Source organism: Oncorhynchus kisutch, linkage group LG5 (assembly GCF_002021735.2).
Source record: "Oncorhynchus kisutch isolate 150728-3 linkage group LG5, Okis_V2, whole genome shotgun sequence".
NCBI classification, from domain to species: domain Eukaryota; kingdom Metazoa; phylum Chordata; class Actinopteri; order Salmoniformes; family Salmonidae; genus Oncorhynchus; species Oncorhynchus kisutch.
Window position 1 is genome coordinate 77,758,283 of NC_034178.2, and position 18,095 is coordinate 77,776,377.

Consider the following 18,095-nt stretch of genomic DNA (forward strand, 5'->3'; position numbering starts at 1 on the left):
AGAGACAGCGGAGATAGAGAGCGGAGAGAGACAGCGGAGAGAGAGCGGAGAGAGCTAGCAGAGAGAGACAGCGGAGAGAGTGAGCGGAGAGAGCGAGCGGAGAGAGACAGCGGAGAGAGACAGCGGAGAGAGAGCCGGAGAGAGACAGCGGAGAGAGACAGCGGAGAGAGACAGCGGAGAGAGAGAGCGTAGAGAGAGAGAGAGAGAGAGAGAGAGAGCGAGAGAGAGAGAGCGGAGAGAGACAGCAGAGAGAGAGAGCGGAGAGAGACAGCGGAGAGAAAGAGCGGAGAGAGACAACGGAGAGAGACAGCGGAGAGACAGCAGAGATAGAGAGCGGAGAGAGACAGTGGAGAGAGAGAGCGGAGAGAGCTAGCAGAGAGAGACAGCGGAGAGAGTGAGCGGAGAGAGACAACGGAGAGAAAGAGCGGAGAGAGACAACGGAGAGAGACAGCGGAGAGACAGCAGAGATAGAGAGCGGAGAGAGACAGTGGAGAGAGAGAGCGGAGAGAGACAGTGGAGAGAACGAGAAAAGGGCAACCAGTGAAGAACAAACACCATTGTAAATACAACCCATATTTATGCTTATTTATTTTATCTTGTGTCCTTTAGCCATTTGTACATTGTTAGAACACTGTATATATATATAATATGACATTTGTAATGTCTTTACTGTTTTGAAACTTCTGTATGTGTAATGTTTACTGTTAATTTTTGTTGTTTTTCACTTTATATATTCACTTTGTATGTTGTCTACCTCACTTGCTTTGGCAATGTTAACACATGTTTCCCATGCCAATAAAGCCCTTGAATTGAATTGAATTGAGAGACAGCGGGGAGAGACAGCGGAGAGAGAGAGCATAGAGAGAGAGAGAGAGAGAGCGGAGAGAGACAGCGGAGAGAGAGAGCGTAGAGAGAGAGAGAGAGAGAGAGAGAGAGAGCGGAGAGAGACAGTGGAGAGAGACAGTGGAGAGAGACAGCGGAGAGAGACAGCGGAGAGAGACAGCGGAGAGAGACAGCGGAGATAGAGAGAGAGAGAGAGCGGAGAGAGCTAGCAGAGAGAGACAGCGGAGACAGTGAGCGGAGAGAGTGAGTGGAGAGAGACAGCGGAGAGAGACAGCGGAGAGAGACAGCGGAGAGAGACAGCGGAGAGAGACAGCGGAGAGCGAGAGCGTAGAGAGAGAGAGAGAGGAGAGAGAGAGAGACAGCGGAGAGAGCCAGCGGAGAGAGAGAGCGGAGAGAGACAGCAGAGAGAGAGTGGAGAGAGACAGCAGAGAGAGAGAGAGAGAGAGAGACAGCGGAGAGAGACAGCGGAGATAGAGAGAGAGAGCGGAGAGAGCTAGCAGAGAGAGACAGCGGAGACAGTGAGCGGAGAGAGTGAGTGGAGAGAGACAGCGGAGAGAGACAGCGGAGAGAGACAGCGGAGAGAGACAGCGGAGAGCGAGAGCGTAGAGAGAGAGAGAGCGGAGAGAGAGAGAGACAGCGGAGAGAGCCAGCGGAGAGAGAGAGCGGAGAGAGCCAGCGGAGAGAGAGAGCGGAGAGAGACAGCAGAGAGAGAGTGGAGAGAGACAGCAGAGAGAGAGTGGAGAGAGACAGCAGAGAGAGAGCGGAGAGAGACAGCAGAGAGAGAGTGGAGAGAGACAGCAGAGAGAGAGCGGAGAGAGACAGCAGAGAGAGAGCGGAGAGAGACAGCAGAGAGAGAGCGGAGAGAGACAGCAGAGAGAGAGCGGAGAGAGACAGCAGAGAGAGAGCGGAGAGAGACAGCAGAGAGAGAGTGGAGAGAGACAGCAGAGAGAGAGCGGAGAGAGACAGCAGAGAGAGAGTGGAGAGAGACAGCAGAGAGAGAGCGGAGAGAGACAGCAGAGAGAGAGCGGAGAGAGACAGCAGAGAGAGAGCGGAGAGAGACAGCGAAGAGAGAGAGAGCAGAGAGAGCGGAGAGAGAGACAGCGGAGAGAGCGGAGAGATTTTGTATAAAAACAGAAGACTAACTTAGTCTTTAGGAACAATCCAGTTTTTGAAGTGCGTGGCTTAGTTGGTAGAGCACGGTCCTTGGGTTGTGGGTTCGATTCCCACGGAGGACCAGTATGAAAAACTATGAAAATGTATGCACTTGCTTTTGTAAGTCGCTCCGGATAAGATTGTATGATGAAATATATATATGTAAGTTACAAGTATAAAGTTTATCACCATATGAATATTACAGAAGTGGTGGGTGACAGTCTGTTCTGGGATGGTGTGTGTTTAGACAGTGTTAGAGGTGACGAAGACATATATCCGGGCCAGGAAGGTAGTGAAGGCTCCCTGTCTCAACAGACTCTACAGTGTGTTAGAGGTGACGAAGACATATATCTGGGCCAGGAAGTTAGTGAAGGCTCCCTGTCTCAACAGACTCTACAGTGTGTTAGAGGTGATGAAGACATATATCCGGGCCAGGAAGGTAGTGAAGGCTCCCTGTCTCAACAGCTTCATCTCCACATCGATCAGGAAGTCTCTCGGCTGTCTCACCTGCCGCTGCAGGTACACCGCCCCCGTAAAACTGTTCAGCTTCCGCGTGGAGAAGTAGTTCTCCTCGTTACCGTGGGTGATGGAGATAGCAATGTTGTCTCCCCTGTAGGCGGGGGAGGGGCCAATCCTGAAGATCTGAGTGGGGATGACAATGTTGATCTGGAAGCTCAGCTGGTAGTAGGTGATTCTCAGAGGAGAGGTCTGGCAGTCTACAGAGTTAGCTGGACAACCACTGCGCTCACAACGACTGGAGAGAGAGAGAGAGAGTTAGGGTGAGAGAGAAAATGGTTTACGGTGAGAGGGTTAGAGAGAGAGAGAGGGGATTAGAGAGAGAGAGAGAGAGAGGGTTAGAGAGAGAGAGAGAGAGAGAGAGAGAGGGTTAGAGAGAGAGAGAGAGAGGGTTAGAGAGAGAGAGAGAGAGGGTTAGAGAGAGAGAGGGGGGTTAGAGAGAGAGAGGGTTAGAGAGAGAGAAAGAGGGTTAGAGAGAGAGAGGGTTAGAGAGAGAGCGGGGGGGGTTAGAGAGAGATAGAGAGAGAGAGAGAGGGTTAGAGAGAGAGAGAGAGAGAGAGAGGGTTAGAGAGAGAGAGAGAGAGAGGGTTAGAGAGAGAGAGAGAGAGAGAGAAAGAGAGAGAGAGAGGGGGTTAGAGAGAGAGAGAGAGAGAGAGAGAGAGAGAGTTAGAGAGAGAGAGAGAGGGTTAGAGAGAGAGAGAGAGGGTTAGAGAGAGAGCGGGGGGGTTAGAGAGAGATAGAGAGACAGAGAGGGTTAGAGAGAGAGAGAGAGGGTTAGAGAGAGAGAGAGAGAGAGAGAGAGAGAGGGTTAGAGAGAGAGGGGGGGGTTAGAGAGAGAGAGAGGGTTAGAGAGAGAGAGAGAGAGAGAGAGAGAGAGAGAGAGAGAGAGAGAGAGGGTTAGAGAGAGAGGGGGGGGGTTAGAGAGAGAGAGAGAGAGGAGAGAGAGAGAGGGTTAGAGAGAGAGAGAGAGGGTTAGAGGGTTAGAGAGAGAGAGAGGGTTAGAGAGAGAGAGAGAGAGAGAGGGTTAGAGAGAGAGGGGGGGTTAAGAGAGAGAGAGGGTTAGAGAGAGAGAGAGAGAGGGTTAGAGAGAGAGAGAGGGTTAGAGAGAGAGAGAGAGAGAGAGAGAGAGAGAGAGGGTTAGAGAGAGAGAGAGAGGGCTAGAGAGAGACGAGAGAGAGAGAGAGGGTTAGAGAGAGAGAGAGAGAGAGAGAGAGAGAGGGTTAGAGAGAGAGAGAGAGAGAGAGAGAGAGAGGGTTAGAGAGAGAGAGAGAGAGAGAGAGAGGGTTAGAGAGAGAGAGAGAGAGAGAGGGCTAGAGAGAGAGAGAGAGAGAGAGGGTTAGAGAGAGAGAGAGAGAGAGAGAGAGAGGGTTAGAGAGTGAGTGAGTGAGTGAGTGAGTGAGTGAGTGAGTGAGTGAGTGAGTGAGTGAGTGAGTGAGTGAGTGAGTGAGTGAGTGAGTGAGTGAGTGAGTGAGTGAGTGAGTGAGTGAGTGAGTGAGTGAGTGAGTGTGTGTGTGTGTGTGTGTGTGTGTGTGGTGTGTGTGTGTGTGTGTGTGTGTGTGTGTTGTACTCACGTATCTGAGACCTTTCTGTAATATGGAGGGCAGGAGAAAGAGAGACACCTGTACCCTCCCTGGACGTTGGAGCAGGTCTGTTCTGTAGAGCAGTTATGAACTCCTGTTGTGCACTCATCAATATCTACAACAGACAGACTCATCAATATCTACGACATACAGACTCATAAATATCTACAACAGACAGACTCATCAATATCTACAATATACAGACAGACTCATCAATATCTACAACAGACAGACTCATCAATATCTACAACAGACAGACTCATCAATATCTACAACATACAGACAGACTCATCAATATCTACGACATACAGACTCATCAATATCTACAACAGACAGACAGACTCATCAATATCTACAACAGACAGACTCATCAATATCTACGACATACAGACTCATAAATATCTACAACAGACAGACTCATCAATATCTACAACAGACAGACAGACTCATCAATATCTACAACAGACAGACTCATCAATATCTATGACATACAGACTCATCAATATCTACAACAGACAGACTCATCAATATCTACAACAGACAGACAGACTCATCAATATCTACAACAGACAGACTCATCAATATCTATGACATACAGACTCATCAATATCTACAACAGACAGACTCATCAATATCTACAACAGACAGACAGACTCATCAATATCTACAACAGACAGACAGACTCATCAATATCTACAACAGACAGACTCATCAATATCTATGACATACAGACTCATCAATATCTACAACAGACAGACTCATCAATATCTACAACAGACAGACAGACTCATCAATATCTACAACAGACAGACAGACTCATCAATATCTACGACAGACAGACAGACTCATCAATATCTACGACAGACAGACAGACTCATCAATATCTACAACAGACAGACAGACTCATCAATATCTACAACAGACAGACAGACTCATCAATATCTACAACAGACAGACAGACTCATCAATATCTACAACATACAGACAGACTCATCAATATCTACAACATACAGACTCATCAATATCTACAACAGACAGACAGACTCATCAATATCTACGACATACAGACTCATCAATATCTACAACAGACAGACTCATCAATATCTACAACAGACAGACAGACTCATCAATATCTACAACAGACATACTCATCAATATCTACAACAGACAGACAGACTCATCAATATCTACAACAGACATACTCATCAATATCTACAACAGACAGACAGACTCATCAATATCTACGACATACAGACTCATCAATATCTACAACAGACATACTCATCAACATCTACAACAGACAGACAGACTCATCAATATCTACAACAGACAGACTCATCAATATCTACAACAGACAGACAGACTCATCAATATCTACAACAGACAGACTCATCAATATCTACAACAGAAAGACAGACTCATCAATAGCTACAACAGACAGACAGACTCATCAATAGCTACAACAGACAGACAGATGGTACTGACCACTGTGACCACTGTGATAGCTCAACCCATAAGGACATGAATAGGGTTATAGAACAGCCCTGTATATAAAGTGTGTGAGACGCTGGGTGATGTCAGTCCGTACCTCTGCAGGTGTGTCCGGTGGTTGACATGGTGTATCCGTTAGGGGGACAGGCACACTGATAGCTACCTGGGATGTTCACACACTGGAACACACACAGGTTGCCAATACTCTGGGAACACTCATCAATATCTGCAATAGAGAAACATGTCAATACAAACACACAGGCTATTGGTAACATGGTGGTAGAGCTGTCATGGTGTGATACCTTCACAGGTGTGTCCATCTTCCTTCAGGTAGAAGCCCTGTCTGCAGTAACATTGGTAGGACCCATAGATGTTAGCACACTCCTGACCACACGGACTAGAGTCACACTCATTCAGATCTGAGAAAGCGAGAGCGAGAGCGAGAAAGAGATTAACAACACATCTGCCCAGATCAAGGGAATGCTGTGCTCTGTAATGATGTGTACGAATGTGCATGAGTCCTCTGGATGCTATTTCTCCTCAGAGCTCCCCAGGCTCAGCCACCAAGGCAAAGTCACACAGCAAAGTCCTTGAAATCAAATCTATAAACCTTGGGTAATGAACAGGTTCATCAACCAAGGACAAGTCACTCAGCCAACCAAGTCACCAAGGACAAGTCACTCAGCCAACTTGGATTGGAAAACCCACCACCGGCCCTGGTGATAGGCCCAGGCCGATAGTTGTCAAGTTTCTGGGGTTCAAAGACAAGGTAGCTGTTCTGGAACAAGCCAAGAACTTGAGAGGAACATATAGCTTCCTCAACGAGGACTATCCTGAAGCTGTGTGCCAGAAGAGGAAAGAACTGATCCCAGCCATGAAAGCTGCCATAGCACGTGGGGACATTGCGTACATCTGCTAAGACAGACTCATTGTCCACCCTCCCTCCCAGAAGCCTGGAAGGGATGAGAGAGCCAAGCCTGTGGGTTCGTAGCCTCAACCCTGCAGCACACACACACACACCAATTGATTAATGGACTGCTGAACGTATATATTTTTTCTCTTGCTTTGTCTGCTCTTTTCAATATGATGTCTATCCCTGATAAGCTACACAGGAAAGGGCTGAAAATAGCCCATATTAATATGTGTAGCCTTAGAAATAAGGTTAATCAAATCAATAACTTGCTAACATCAGATAACATTCATATATTAGCCATTTCTGAGACTAACATAGATAATTAATTTGATGATACAGCAGTAGCAATACAAGGGTATAATATCTATAGAAGAGACGGGAATGCTTATGGGGCTGGTTTTGCTTCCGACACAGAGCCCCGCCGATCCATCATGACTGGTCTGCCAATGAAACCACCAGAGGGGGTTTCAACAGACGTCCCCCTGAGGCCAATCTGCTAGCCCCGGCCTGCTAGCCCCGGCCTGCTAGCCCCGGCCTGCTAGCCCCGGCCTGCTAGCCCCGGCCTGCTAGCCCCGGCCTGCTAGCCCCGGCCTGCTAGCTGTCTGAATCGCTGTGCCTCCAGCTCGCCTAGCTACTCACTGGACCCTATGATCACTCGGCTACACATGCCTCTCCCTAATGTCAATATGCCTCGTCTATTGCTGTTTTGGTTAGAAATGTTTGCCTTATTTCACTGTGCATCGTACACTGTAGAGCCTCCCACTCTGCTCAATATGCCTTAGCTAGCCCTGGGTGGCTTGGTGATTTGGTTGGCTGGGTGGCTTGGTGATTTGGTTGGCTGGGTGGCTTGGTGATTTGGTTGGCTGGGTGGCTTGGTGATTTGGGTAGCTTGGTGATTTGTTTGGCTGGGTGATTTGGTGACTTGTCCTTGGTGACAGTTGGTATTTTTGGTATTTTATTAGGATCCCCATTAGCTGTTGCCTATATATCAATGCATACACACAAACTATCTAGTTCAAATAGGGGAGAGGCGTTGTGCCGCAAGGTGTTGCTTTATCTGTTTTTTTAAACCGGGTTTGCTGTTTATTTGAGCAATATGAGATGAAGGGAGTTCCATGCAACACTGGCTCTATATACTGTACATTTTCTGTCATTTGTTCTGGATTAAACAGGTGGCACTGTGAAAGACTACGTCTAGTTTGCTGAGTAGAGTGTTGGGGGCTATTTTGTAAATTACATCGCCGAAGTCAAGGATCGGTAGGATAGTCACAACCATCAAATGTATACAAACAGGCTTCGTGAAACACGAGAGAAAACGCACTCAAGCCTAGTGCATACAAAAATACGTATCACACAAACAATCTTGCACAAAGACATGAGGGGGAACAAATACATGTATATTGATTGGGGAATGAAAACCAGGTGTGCAGAGAACAAGACAAAACAAATGGATACATGAAAAATGGAGCGGCGATGGCTAGAAAGTCGGTGACGTCGGCTGCCGAACAAGGAGAGGAGCCACGGAAGGAGTGTTGTATGGCGTTGAAGCTCGTTTGGAGGTTTGTTAGCACAGTGTCCAAAGAAGGGCCAGATGTATACAGAATGGTGTCGTCTGCGTAGAGGTGGATCAGAGACTCACCAGCAGCAAGAGCGACATCATTGATATATACAGAGAAAGGAGTCGGCCCGAGAATTGAACCCTGTGGCACCCCCATAGAGACTGCCAGAGGTCTGGACAACAGGCCCTCCGATTTGACACACTGAACTCTATCTAAGAAGTGGTTGGTGAACCAGGCGAGGCAGTCATTTGAGAAGCCAAGGCTGTTGAGTCTGCCGATAAGAATGCGGTGATTGACAAAGTCGAAAGCCTTGGCCAGGTCGATGAAGATGGCTGCTCAGTACTAACTTTTATCGATGGCGGTTATGATATCGTTTAGTACCTTGAGCGTGGCTGAGGTGCACCCGTGACCAGCTCGGAAACCAGATTGCATATTGGAGAAGGTACGGTGGAATTCGAAACGGTCAGTGATCTGTTTATTAACTTGGCATTCTAATATTTTAGAAAGGCAGGGCAGGATGGAAATAGGTCTGTAACAGTTTGGGTCTAGAGGCAGGGCAGGGCAGGGCAGGGCAGGGCAGGGCAGGGCAGGGCAGGGCAGGGCAGGGCAGGGCAGGGCAGGGCAGGGCAGGGCAGGGCAGGATATAGGTCTATAACAGTTTGGGTCTAGAGGCAGGGCAGGGCAGGGCAGGATGGATATAGGTCTATAAATCAAATCAAATTTATTTATATAGCCCTTCGTACATCAGCTGATATCTCAAAGTGCTGTACAGAAACCCAGCCTAAAACCCCAAACAGCAAGCAATGCAGGTGGAGAAGCACGAGTTTGGGTCTAGAGGCATGGCAGGGCAGGGCAGGGCAGGGCAGGATGGTCTGTAACAGTTTGGGTCTAGAGTGTCACCGCCTTTGAAGAGGGGGATGACCTCGGCAGCTTTCCAATCTTTAGGGATCTCAGACGACACGAAAGAGAGGTTGAATAGGCTAGTAATAGGGGTCTCAAATTTTGGCGGATAATTTTAGAAAGAGAGGGTCCAGATTGTCTAGCCCAGCTGATATCTAGGGATCCAGATTTTGCCGTTTTTTCAGAACATCAGCTGTCTGGATTTGGGTGAAGGAGAAGCGGGGGGGGGGGGCAAGTTGCTGCAGGGGATTCTGAGATGTTGGCCAGGTTAGGGGTAGCCAGGTGGAAAGCATGGCCAGCTGTGGAAAAATGCTTATTGAAATTATCGATTTTCGTAGATTTATGTTTCCTTTCCTCAGTGCAGTGGGCAGCTGGGAGTAGGTGCTCTTATTCTCCATGGACTTTACAGTGTCCCAAAACTTTTTAGAATTAGTGCTACAGGAAGCACATTTCTGTTTGAAAAAGCTAGCCTTAGCTTTCCTAACTGACAGAGTATATTGGTTCCTGACTTCCCTGAAAAGTTGCATATCGCGGGGGCTATTCGATGCTAATGCAGAACGCCACAGGATAGTTTTGTCCTGGTCAAGGGCAGTCAAGTCTGGGGTGAACCAAGGGCTATATCTGTTTGGAATGAGACTAATGTGAGGTAAAATAAATAATTAATTAATCAGAAGACTATTGATCAGATATGAAAATATCTGAAAGGTTATATTGGGAAATTATAACTTTGTAATCTGAATATTTTCCTTTGTGCCCTGACTTCCTAGTTAATTACGGTTACATGATTAATCAGTCTAATCGCGTAATACTAATTACAGAGAATCTTTGAGAAAACTAAGTCTTCAATTTAATGATAGTAAAGACAAGACACTTCACAGTACTATATGAGGTTCTGAAGTACCTTCACAGTACAACATGCAGTTCTGAAGTACAACATGCAGTTCTGAAGTACCTTCACAGTACAACATGCAGTTCTGAAGTACCTTCACAGTACAACATGCAGTTCTGAAGTACCTTCACAGTACAACATGCAGTTCTGAAGTATCTTCACAGTACTACATGCAGTTCTGACGTACCTCCACAGTATTACATGTATTTCTGAAGTACCTTCACAGTAGTTCTGAAGTCCTTCCACAGTATTAGTTCTGTCACAGTTGTCTTACCTTCACAGTTCTTCCCGTCGAAGGCCAGAGAGAAGCCTGCTGTACAGGAACACTGGTAGGATCCTGGACTGTTCTCACACGTCTGAGCACATAGCCTGCCGGGGTAGCTCCAACACTCATTCACATCTAGAGAGGAGAGGAGAGGAGAGGAGAGGAGAGGAGAGGAGAGGAGAGGAGAGGAGAGGAGAGGAGAGGAGAGGAGAGGAGAGGAGAGGAGAGGAGAGGAGAGGAGAGGAGAGGAGAGGAGAGGAGAGGAGAGGAGAGGAGAGGAGAGGAGAGGAGAGGAGAGGAGAGGAGAGGAGGGGAGAGAGGAAGGTTTGTGAGGAGGGGAGAGGAGAGTAGAGGGGGAGAAGAGAGGAGAGGAGGAGAGACTAGAGAGAGGAGGGGAGAGGAGAGGAGAGGACGAGAGAGAGGAGAGTAGAGGATGAGAGAGAGGAGAGGAGAGTAGAGGATGAGAGAGAGGAGAGGAGAGTAGAGGACGAGAGAGAGGAGAGTAGAGGATGAGAGAGAGGAGAGGAGAGTAGAGGATGAGAGAGAGGAGAGGAGGAGGGGAGCGTAGAGGACGAGAGAGAGGAGGGGAGAGTAGAGGACGAGAGAGAGGAGGGGAGGGGTATAGAGGGAGAGGTATAGAGGTATGTGTGTGTGTATGTGTGTTACCTACCGCTGCAGATCTGGCGTAGTGCATCGTACAGGTAGCCTGTTTGACATTCACAGCGGTAGCTACCAGGGAGGTTATGACAGATCTGGCCCTCACCACACCCATGGTTACCTGTCTGACATTCATCCACATCTACACAGGGAAGAGAGTCGACACTTCAGGAACTGACACTGCTCTCTCTTTCTCTCTGTATTTGTCTTTGTCTCTCAATTCGAAGGGCTTTATTGGAATGTCATACATATGTTTACAAAGCAGGTCAAATAAGCAATAAACAAAAATGAAATCAACAATAACAAATGAAAACAGAATATTTCTCTCACAAGAGAGGCATTTCAAATGATATACTGTATTGTTGTCTTTGTACAGTGCTGTAACAATGTGCAACTAGTTGCAGTACGAAAGAGAAGATAAATAAACAGAGGAATATAGGTTGCATTTATAATGGTGTTTGTTCTGGTTGCCCTGGCAACAGGTCACACATCATGCTGCTGTGATTGCACACTGGTATTTCACATAATAGATATGGGAGTTTATCCAAATTGGATTTGTTTTTTCAAATTCTTTGTGGGTCTGTGTAATCTGAGGGAAATATGTGTGTCTAATATGGTCATACATTTGGCGGGAGGTTAGGAAGCGCAGCTCAGTTTCCACCTCATTCTGTGGGCAGTGGACACAGCCTGTCTTCTCTTGAGAGCCAGGTCTGTTTATGGCAGTGGTCACCAACCCTTTTCTGAGTCAAAATGCATGCCGAGATCTACCACTCTGATATTTTATTAACATGACTTAAACAATGTAAGCCTATGCAACATTAACCAATTAAAAACAGTTCTGTAGCAATGAGGTTTGTACAGTAGTAGGCTATAGGCCCAATACATTATCCCTGCATATTGGCTATACTCAGTAGGCTATAGGCCCAATACATTATCCCTGCATATTGGCTATACTCAGTAGGCTATAGACCCAGTACACTATCCCTGCATATTGGCTATGCTCAGTAGGCTATAGTCCCAATACATTATCCCTGCATATTGGCTATGCTCAGTAGGCTATAGACCCAGTACACTATCCCTGCATATTGGCTATGCTCAGTAGGCTATAGACCCAATACATTATCCCTGCATATTGGCTATGCTCAGTAGGCTGTAGACTCAGTACATTATCCCTGCATATTGGCTACTTTCGTGCGTTTTTGCCAGCAGCTCTTCGTTGTGCGTCAAGCATTGCACTGTTTATGACTTCAAGCCTATCAACTCCCGAAATGAGGCTGGTGTAACCGAAGTGAAATGGCTAGCTAGTTAGCGCGCGCTAATAGCTTTTCAAACGTCACTCGCTCTGAGCCTTCTAGTAGTTGTTCCCCTTGCTCTGCATGGGTAACGCTGCTTCGATGGTGGCTGTTGTCGTTGTGTTGCTGGTTCGAGCCCAGGGAGGAGAGAGGAGAGGGACGGAGGATATACTGTTACACTGGCAATACTAAAGTGCCTATAAGAACATCCAATAGACAAAGGTTAATGAAATACAAATGGTATAGAGGGAAATAGTCCTATAATTCCTACTACCTAAAACTTCTTACCTGGGAATATTGAAGAATCATGTTAAAAAGAACCACCGGCTTTCATATGTTCTCATGTTCTGAGCAAGGAACTGAAACGTTAGCTTTCTTACATAGCACATATTGCACTTTTACTTTCTTCTCCAACACTTTGTTTTTGCATTATTTAAACCAAATTGAACATGTTTCATTATTTACTTGAGGCTAAATTAAATTATTAATGTTTTATATTAAGTTAAAATAGGTGTTCAGTCAGTATTGTTGTAATTGTCATTATTACAAATAAATAAATACAAATCGGCCGATTAATCGGTATCGGCTTTTTTGGTCCTCCAATAATCAGTATCAGTATCGGTGTTGAAAAATCATAATCGGTCGAAACTACTGGCAAACAGCTCGGATACCCATGCACACCCCGCAAGACATGCCACCAGAGGTCTCTTCACTGTCCCAAGTCCAGAACAGACTATGGGAGGCGCACAGTACTTCATAGAGCCATGACGACATGGAACTCTATTCCACAGTACTACATAGAGCCATGACTACATGGAACTCTATTCCACAGTACTACGTAGAGCCATGACTACATGGAACTCTATTCCACAGTACTACGTAGAGCCATGACTACATGGAAACTCTATTCCACAGTACTACATAGAGCCATGACTACATGGAACTCTATTCCACAGTACTTCATAGAGCCATGACTACATGGAACTCTATTCCACAGTACTACGTAGAGCCATGACTACATGGAACTCTATTCCACAGTACTACATAGAGCCATGACTACATGGAACTCTATTCCACAGTACTTCATAGAGCCATGACTACATGGAACTCTATTCCACAGTACTTCATAGAGCCATGACGACATGGAACTCTATTCCACAGTACTACATAGAGCCATGACTACATGGAACTCTATTCCACAGTACTACGTAGAGCCATGACGACATGGAACTCGATTCCACAGTACTTCATAGAGCCATGACGACATGGAACTCTATTCCACAGTACTTCATAGAGCCATGACGACATGGAACTCTATTCCACAGTACTACATAGAGCCATGACGACATGGAACTCTATTCCACAGTACTACATAGAGCCATGACGACATGGAACTCTATTCCACAGTACTTCATAGAGCCATGACGACATGGAACTCTATTCCACAGTACTTCATAGAGCCATGACTACATGGAACTCTATTCCACAGTACTACATAGAGCCATGACTACATGGAACTCTATTCCACAGTACTTCATAGAGCCATGACGACATGGAACTCTATTCCACAGTACTACATAGAGCCATGACGACATGGAACTCTATTCCACAGTACTTCATAGAGACATGACGACATGGAACTCTATTCCACAGTACTACATAGAGCCATGACGACATGGAACTCTATTCCACAGTACTACATAGAGCCATGACTACATGGAACTCTATTCCACAGTACTACATAGAGCCATGACGACATGGAACTCTATTCCACAGTACTACATAGAGCCATGACGACATGGAACTCTATTCCACAGTACTTCATAGAGCCATGACGACATGGAACTCTATTCCACAGTACTACATAGAGACATGACGACATGGAACTCTATTCCACAGTACTACATAGAGCCATGACTACATGGAACTCTATTCCACAGTACTACATAGAGCCATGACTACATGGAACTCTATTCCACAGTACTACGTAGAGCCATGACTACATGGAACTCTATTCCACAGTACTACATAGAGCCATGACTACATGGAACTCTATTCCACAGTACTACGTAGAGCCATGACGACATGGAACTCTATTCCACAGTACTACATAGAGCCATGACTACATGGAACTCTATTCCACAGTACTACGTAGAGCCATGACGACATGGAACTCTATTCCACAGTACTACATAGAGCCATGACTACATGGAACTCTATTCCACAGTACTACGTAGAGCCATGACGACATGGAACTCTATTCCACAGTACTACGTAGAGCCATGACGACATGGAACTCTATTCCACAGTACTACATAGAGCCATGACTACATGGAACTCTATTCCACAGTACTACGTAGAGCCATGACTACATGGAACTCTATTCCACAGTACTACATAGAGCCATGACGACATGGAACTCTATTCCACAGTACTTCATAGAGCCATGACGACATGGAACTCTATTCCACAGTACTACATAGAGCCATGACTACATGGAACTCTATTCCACAGTACTACATAGAGCCATGACGACATGGAACTCTATTCCACAGTACTTCATAGAGCCATGACTACATGGAACTCTATTCCACAGTACTACATAGAGCCATGACTACATGGAACTCTATTCCACAGTACTTCATAGAGCCATGACGACATGGAACTCTATTCCACAGTACTTCATAGAGCCATGACTACATAGAACTCTATTCCACAGTACTACATAGAGCCATGACTACATGGAACTCTATTCCACAGTACTTCATAGAGCCATGACTACATGGAACTCTATTCCACAGTACTACATAGAGACATGACTACATGGAACTCTATTCCACAGTACTACATAGAGCCATGACTACATGGAACTCTATTCCACGTCAAGTAACTCATGCAAGCAGTAAAATTTGATTTATAAAACTGATAAAAGAATACCTTATGGAACAGCAGGGACTGTTAAGCAGGGACTGTTAAGCAGGGACTGTTAAGCAGGGACTGTTAAGCAGGGACTGTTAAGCAACAAACATTGGCACACACACACACACACACTGTCACGACTTCCACCGGAGTCGGTCCTTGTGCGAGCGACGTTCGGCGGTCGACGTCACCGGCCTTCTAGCCATCACCGATCCACTTTTCATTTTCCATTTGTTTTGTCGTTGTTTCTTTACACACCTAGTTTCAATTCCCCCATTACATGTTCATTATTTAACCCTCTGGTGTCCCCCATGTTTGTTTTACTGTATCTGATGTCTGGTATTAGTGTTACCGGGTACTGTTTACGCTGTTTATTTTGTGGTATCGGTATTTTTCCAGCACCATAATATTGTGTTTATACTGGTGTTTTCTTAAATGAAATACCTTGTCCACGCATCTCAGCTCTCCTGATAGACTGGTGTCCAGACAGACTAGTGTCCAGACAGACTGGTGTCCAGACAGACTGGTGTCCAGACAGACTGGTGTCCAGACAGACTGGTGTCCAGACAGACTGGTGTCCAGACAGACTGGTGTCCAAACAGACTGGTGTCCAGATAGACCGGTGTCCAGACAGACCGGTGTCCAGACAGACCGGTGTCCAGACAGACCGGTGTCCAGACAGAATGGTGTCCAGATAGACCGGTGTCCAGACAGACCGGTGTCCAGACAGACCGGTGTCCAGACAGACTGGTGTCCAGACAGAGTGGTGTCCAGACAGACTGGTGTCCAGACAGACTGGTGTCCAGATAGACCGGTGTCCAGACAGACCGGTGTCCAGAAAGACTGCGGTCCAGACAGACTGCGGTCCAGACAGACCGGTGTCCAGACAGACTGGTGTACAGACAGACTGGTGTACAGACAGACTGCGGTCCAGACAGACTGCGGTCCAGACAGACTGGTGTCCAGACAGACTGCGGTCCAGACAGACTGGTGTCCAGACAGACTGGTGTCCAGACAGACTGGTGTCCAGACAGACTGGTGTCCAGACAGACTGCGGTCCAGACAGACTGGTGTCCAGACAGACTGCGGTCCAGACAGACTGCGGTCCAGACAGACTGGTGTCCAGACAGACTGCGGTCCAGACAGACTGCGGTCCAGACAGACTGGTGTCCAGACAGACTAGTGTCCAGACAGACTGGTGTCCAGACAGACTGCGGTCCAGACAGACTGGTGTCCAGACAGACTGGTGTCCAGACAGACTGCGGTCCAGACAGACTGGTGTCCAGACAGACTGCGGTCCAGACAGACTGCGGTCCAGACAGACTGGTGTCCAGACAGACTGCGGTCCAGACAGACTGCGGTCCAGACAGACTGGTGTCCAGACAGACTGGTGTCCAGACAGACTGGTGTCCAGACAGACTGCGGTCCAGACAGACTGCGGTCCAGACAGACTGGTGTCCAGACAGACTGCGGTCCAGACAGACTGGTGTCCAGACAGACTGGTGTCCAGACAGACTGCGGTCCAGACAGACTGCGGTCCAGACAGACTGGTGTCCAGACAGACTGGTGTCCAGACAGACTGCGGTCCAGACAGACTGCAGTCCAGACAGACTGGTGTCCAGACAGACTGCGGTCCAGACAGACTGCGGTCCAGACAGACTGGTGTCCAGACAGACTGAGGTCCAGACAGACTGCGGTCCAGACAGACTGCGGTCCAGACAGACTGCGGTCCAGACAGACTGGTGTCTAGACAGACTGCGGTCCAGACAGACTGCGGTCCAGACAGACTGCGGTCCAGACAGACTGGTGTCCAGACAGACTGCGGTCCAGACAGACTGCGGTCCAGACAGACTGGTGTCCAGACAGACTGCGGTCCAGACAGACTGCGGTCCAGACAGACTGGTGTCCAGACAGACTGCGGTCCAGACAGACTGGTGTCCAGACAGACTGCGGTCCAGACAGACTGCGGTCCAGACAGACCGGTGTCCAGACAGACTGGTGTCCAGACAGACTGGGTGTCCAGACAGACTGCGGTCCAGACAGACTGCGGTCCAGACAAACTGGTGTCCAGACAGACTGCGGTCCAGACAGACTGGTGTCCAGACAGACTGGTGTCCAGACAGACTGCGGTCCAGACAGACTGGTGTCCAGACAGACTGGTGTCCAGACAGACTGGTGTCCAGACAGACTGCGGTCCAGACAGACTGGTGTCCAGACAGACTGGTGTCCAGACAGACTGCGGTCCAGACAGACTGGTGTCCAGACAGACTGGTGTCCAGACAGACTGGTGTCCAGACAGACTGCGGTCCAGACAGACTGGTGTCCAGACAGACTGCGGTCCAGACAGACTGCGGTCCAGACAGACTGGTGTCCAGACAGACTGGTGTCCAGACAGACTGGTGTCCAGACAGACTGCGGTCCAGACAGACTGGTGTCCAGACAGACTGGTGTCCAGACAGACTGCGGTCCAGACAGACTGGTGTCCAGACAGACCGGTGTCCAGACAGACTGGTGTCCAGACAGACTGGTGTCCAGACAGACTGCGATCCAGACAGACTGGTGTCCAGACAGACTGGTGTCCAGACAGACTGCGGTCCAGACAGACTGGTGTCCAGACAGACTGCGGTCCAGACAGACTGCGGTCCAGACAGACTGGTGTCCAGACAGACTGCGGTCCAGACAGACTGCGGTCCAGACAGACTGCGGTCCAGACAGACTGGTGTCCAGACAGACTGGTGTCCAGACAGACTGCGGTCCAGACAGACTGCGGTCCAGACAGACTGGTGTCCAGACAGACTGGTGTCCAGACAGACTGGTGTCCAGACAGACTGCGGTCCAGACAGACTGGTGTCCAGACAGACTGCGGTCCAGACAGACTGGTGTCCAGACAGACTGGTGTCCAGACAGACTGCGGTCCAGACAGACTGCGGTCCAGACAGACCGGTGTCCAGACAGACTGGTGTCCAGACAGACTGGTGTCCAGACAGACTGTGGTCCAGACAGACTGCGGTCCAGACAGACCGGTGTCCAGACAGACCGGTGTCCAGACAGACAGGTGTCCAGACAGACTGGTGTCCAGACAGACTGGTGTCCAGACAGCCTGCGGTCCAGACAGACTG

The 18,095-nt window shown here is 48.0% G+C and overlaps 1 protein-coding gene across 1 annotated transcript in view; it reads right to left on the reverse strand.

Annotated features, from left to right (window-relative positions):
* Positions 1–1,855: 1,855 nt before the first annotated feature.
* The window catches only part of LOC109884411 (fibulin-2), a gene marked incomplete at its 5' end in the record, with an annotated part of 60,501 nt that continues 44,261 nt past the window's right edge, over positions 1,856–18,095 (reverse strand). The window contains 6 exons of the mRNA XM_031823929.1: positions 1,856–2,749; positions 4,083–4,206; positions 5,680–5,808; positions 5,885–6,001; positions 10,118–10,243; positions 10,779–10,907. Coding sequence (XP_031679789.1) covers positions 2,389–2,749; positions 4,083–4,206; positions 5,680–5,808; positions 5,885–6,001; positions 10,118–10,243; positions 10,779–10,907 — 986 coding nt within the window. The remainder of the gene's footprint in view (positions 2,750–4,082; positions 4,207–5,679; positions 5,809–5,884; positions 6,002–10,117; positions 10,244–10,778; positions 10,908–18,095) is intronic.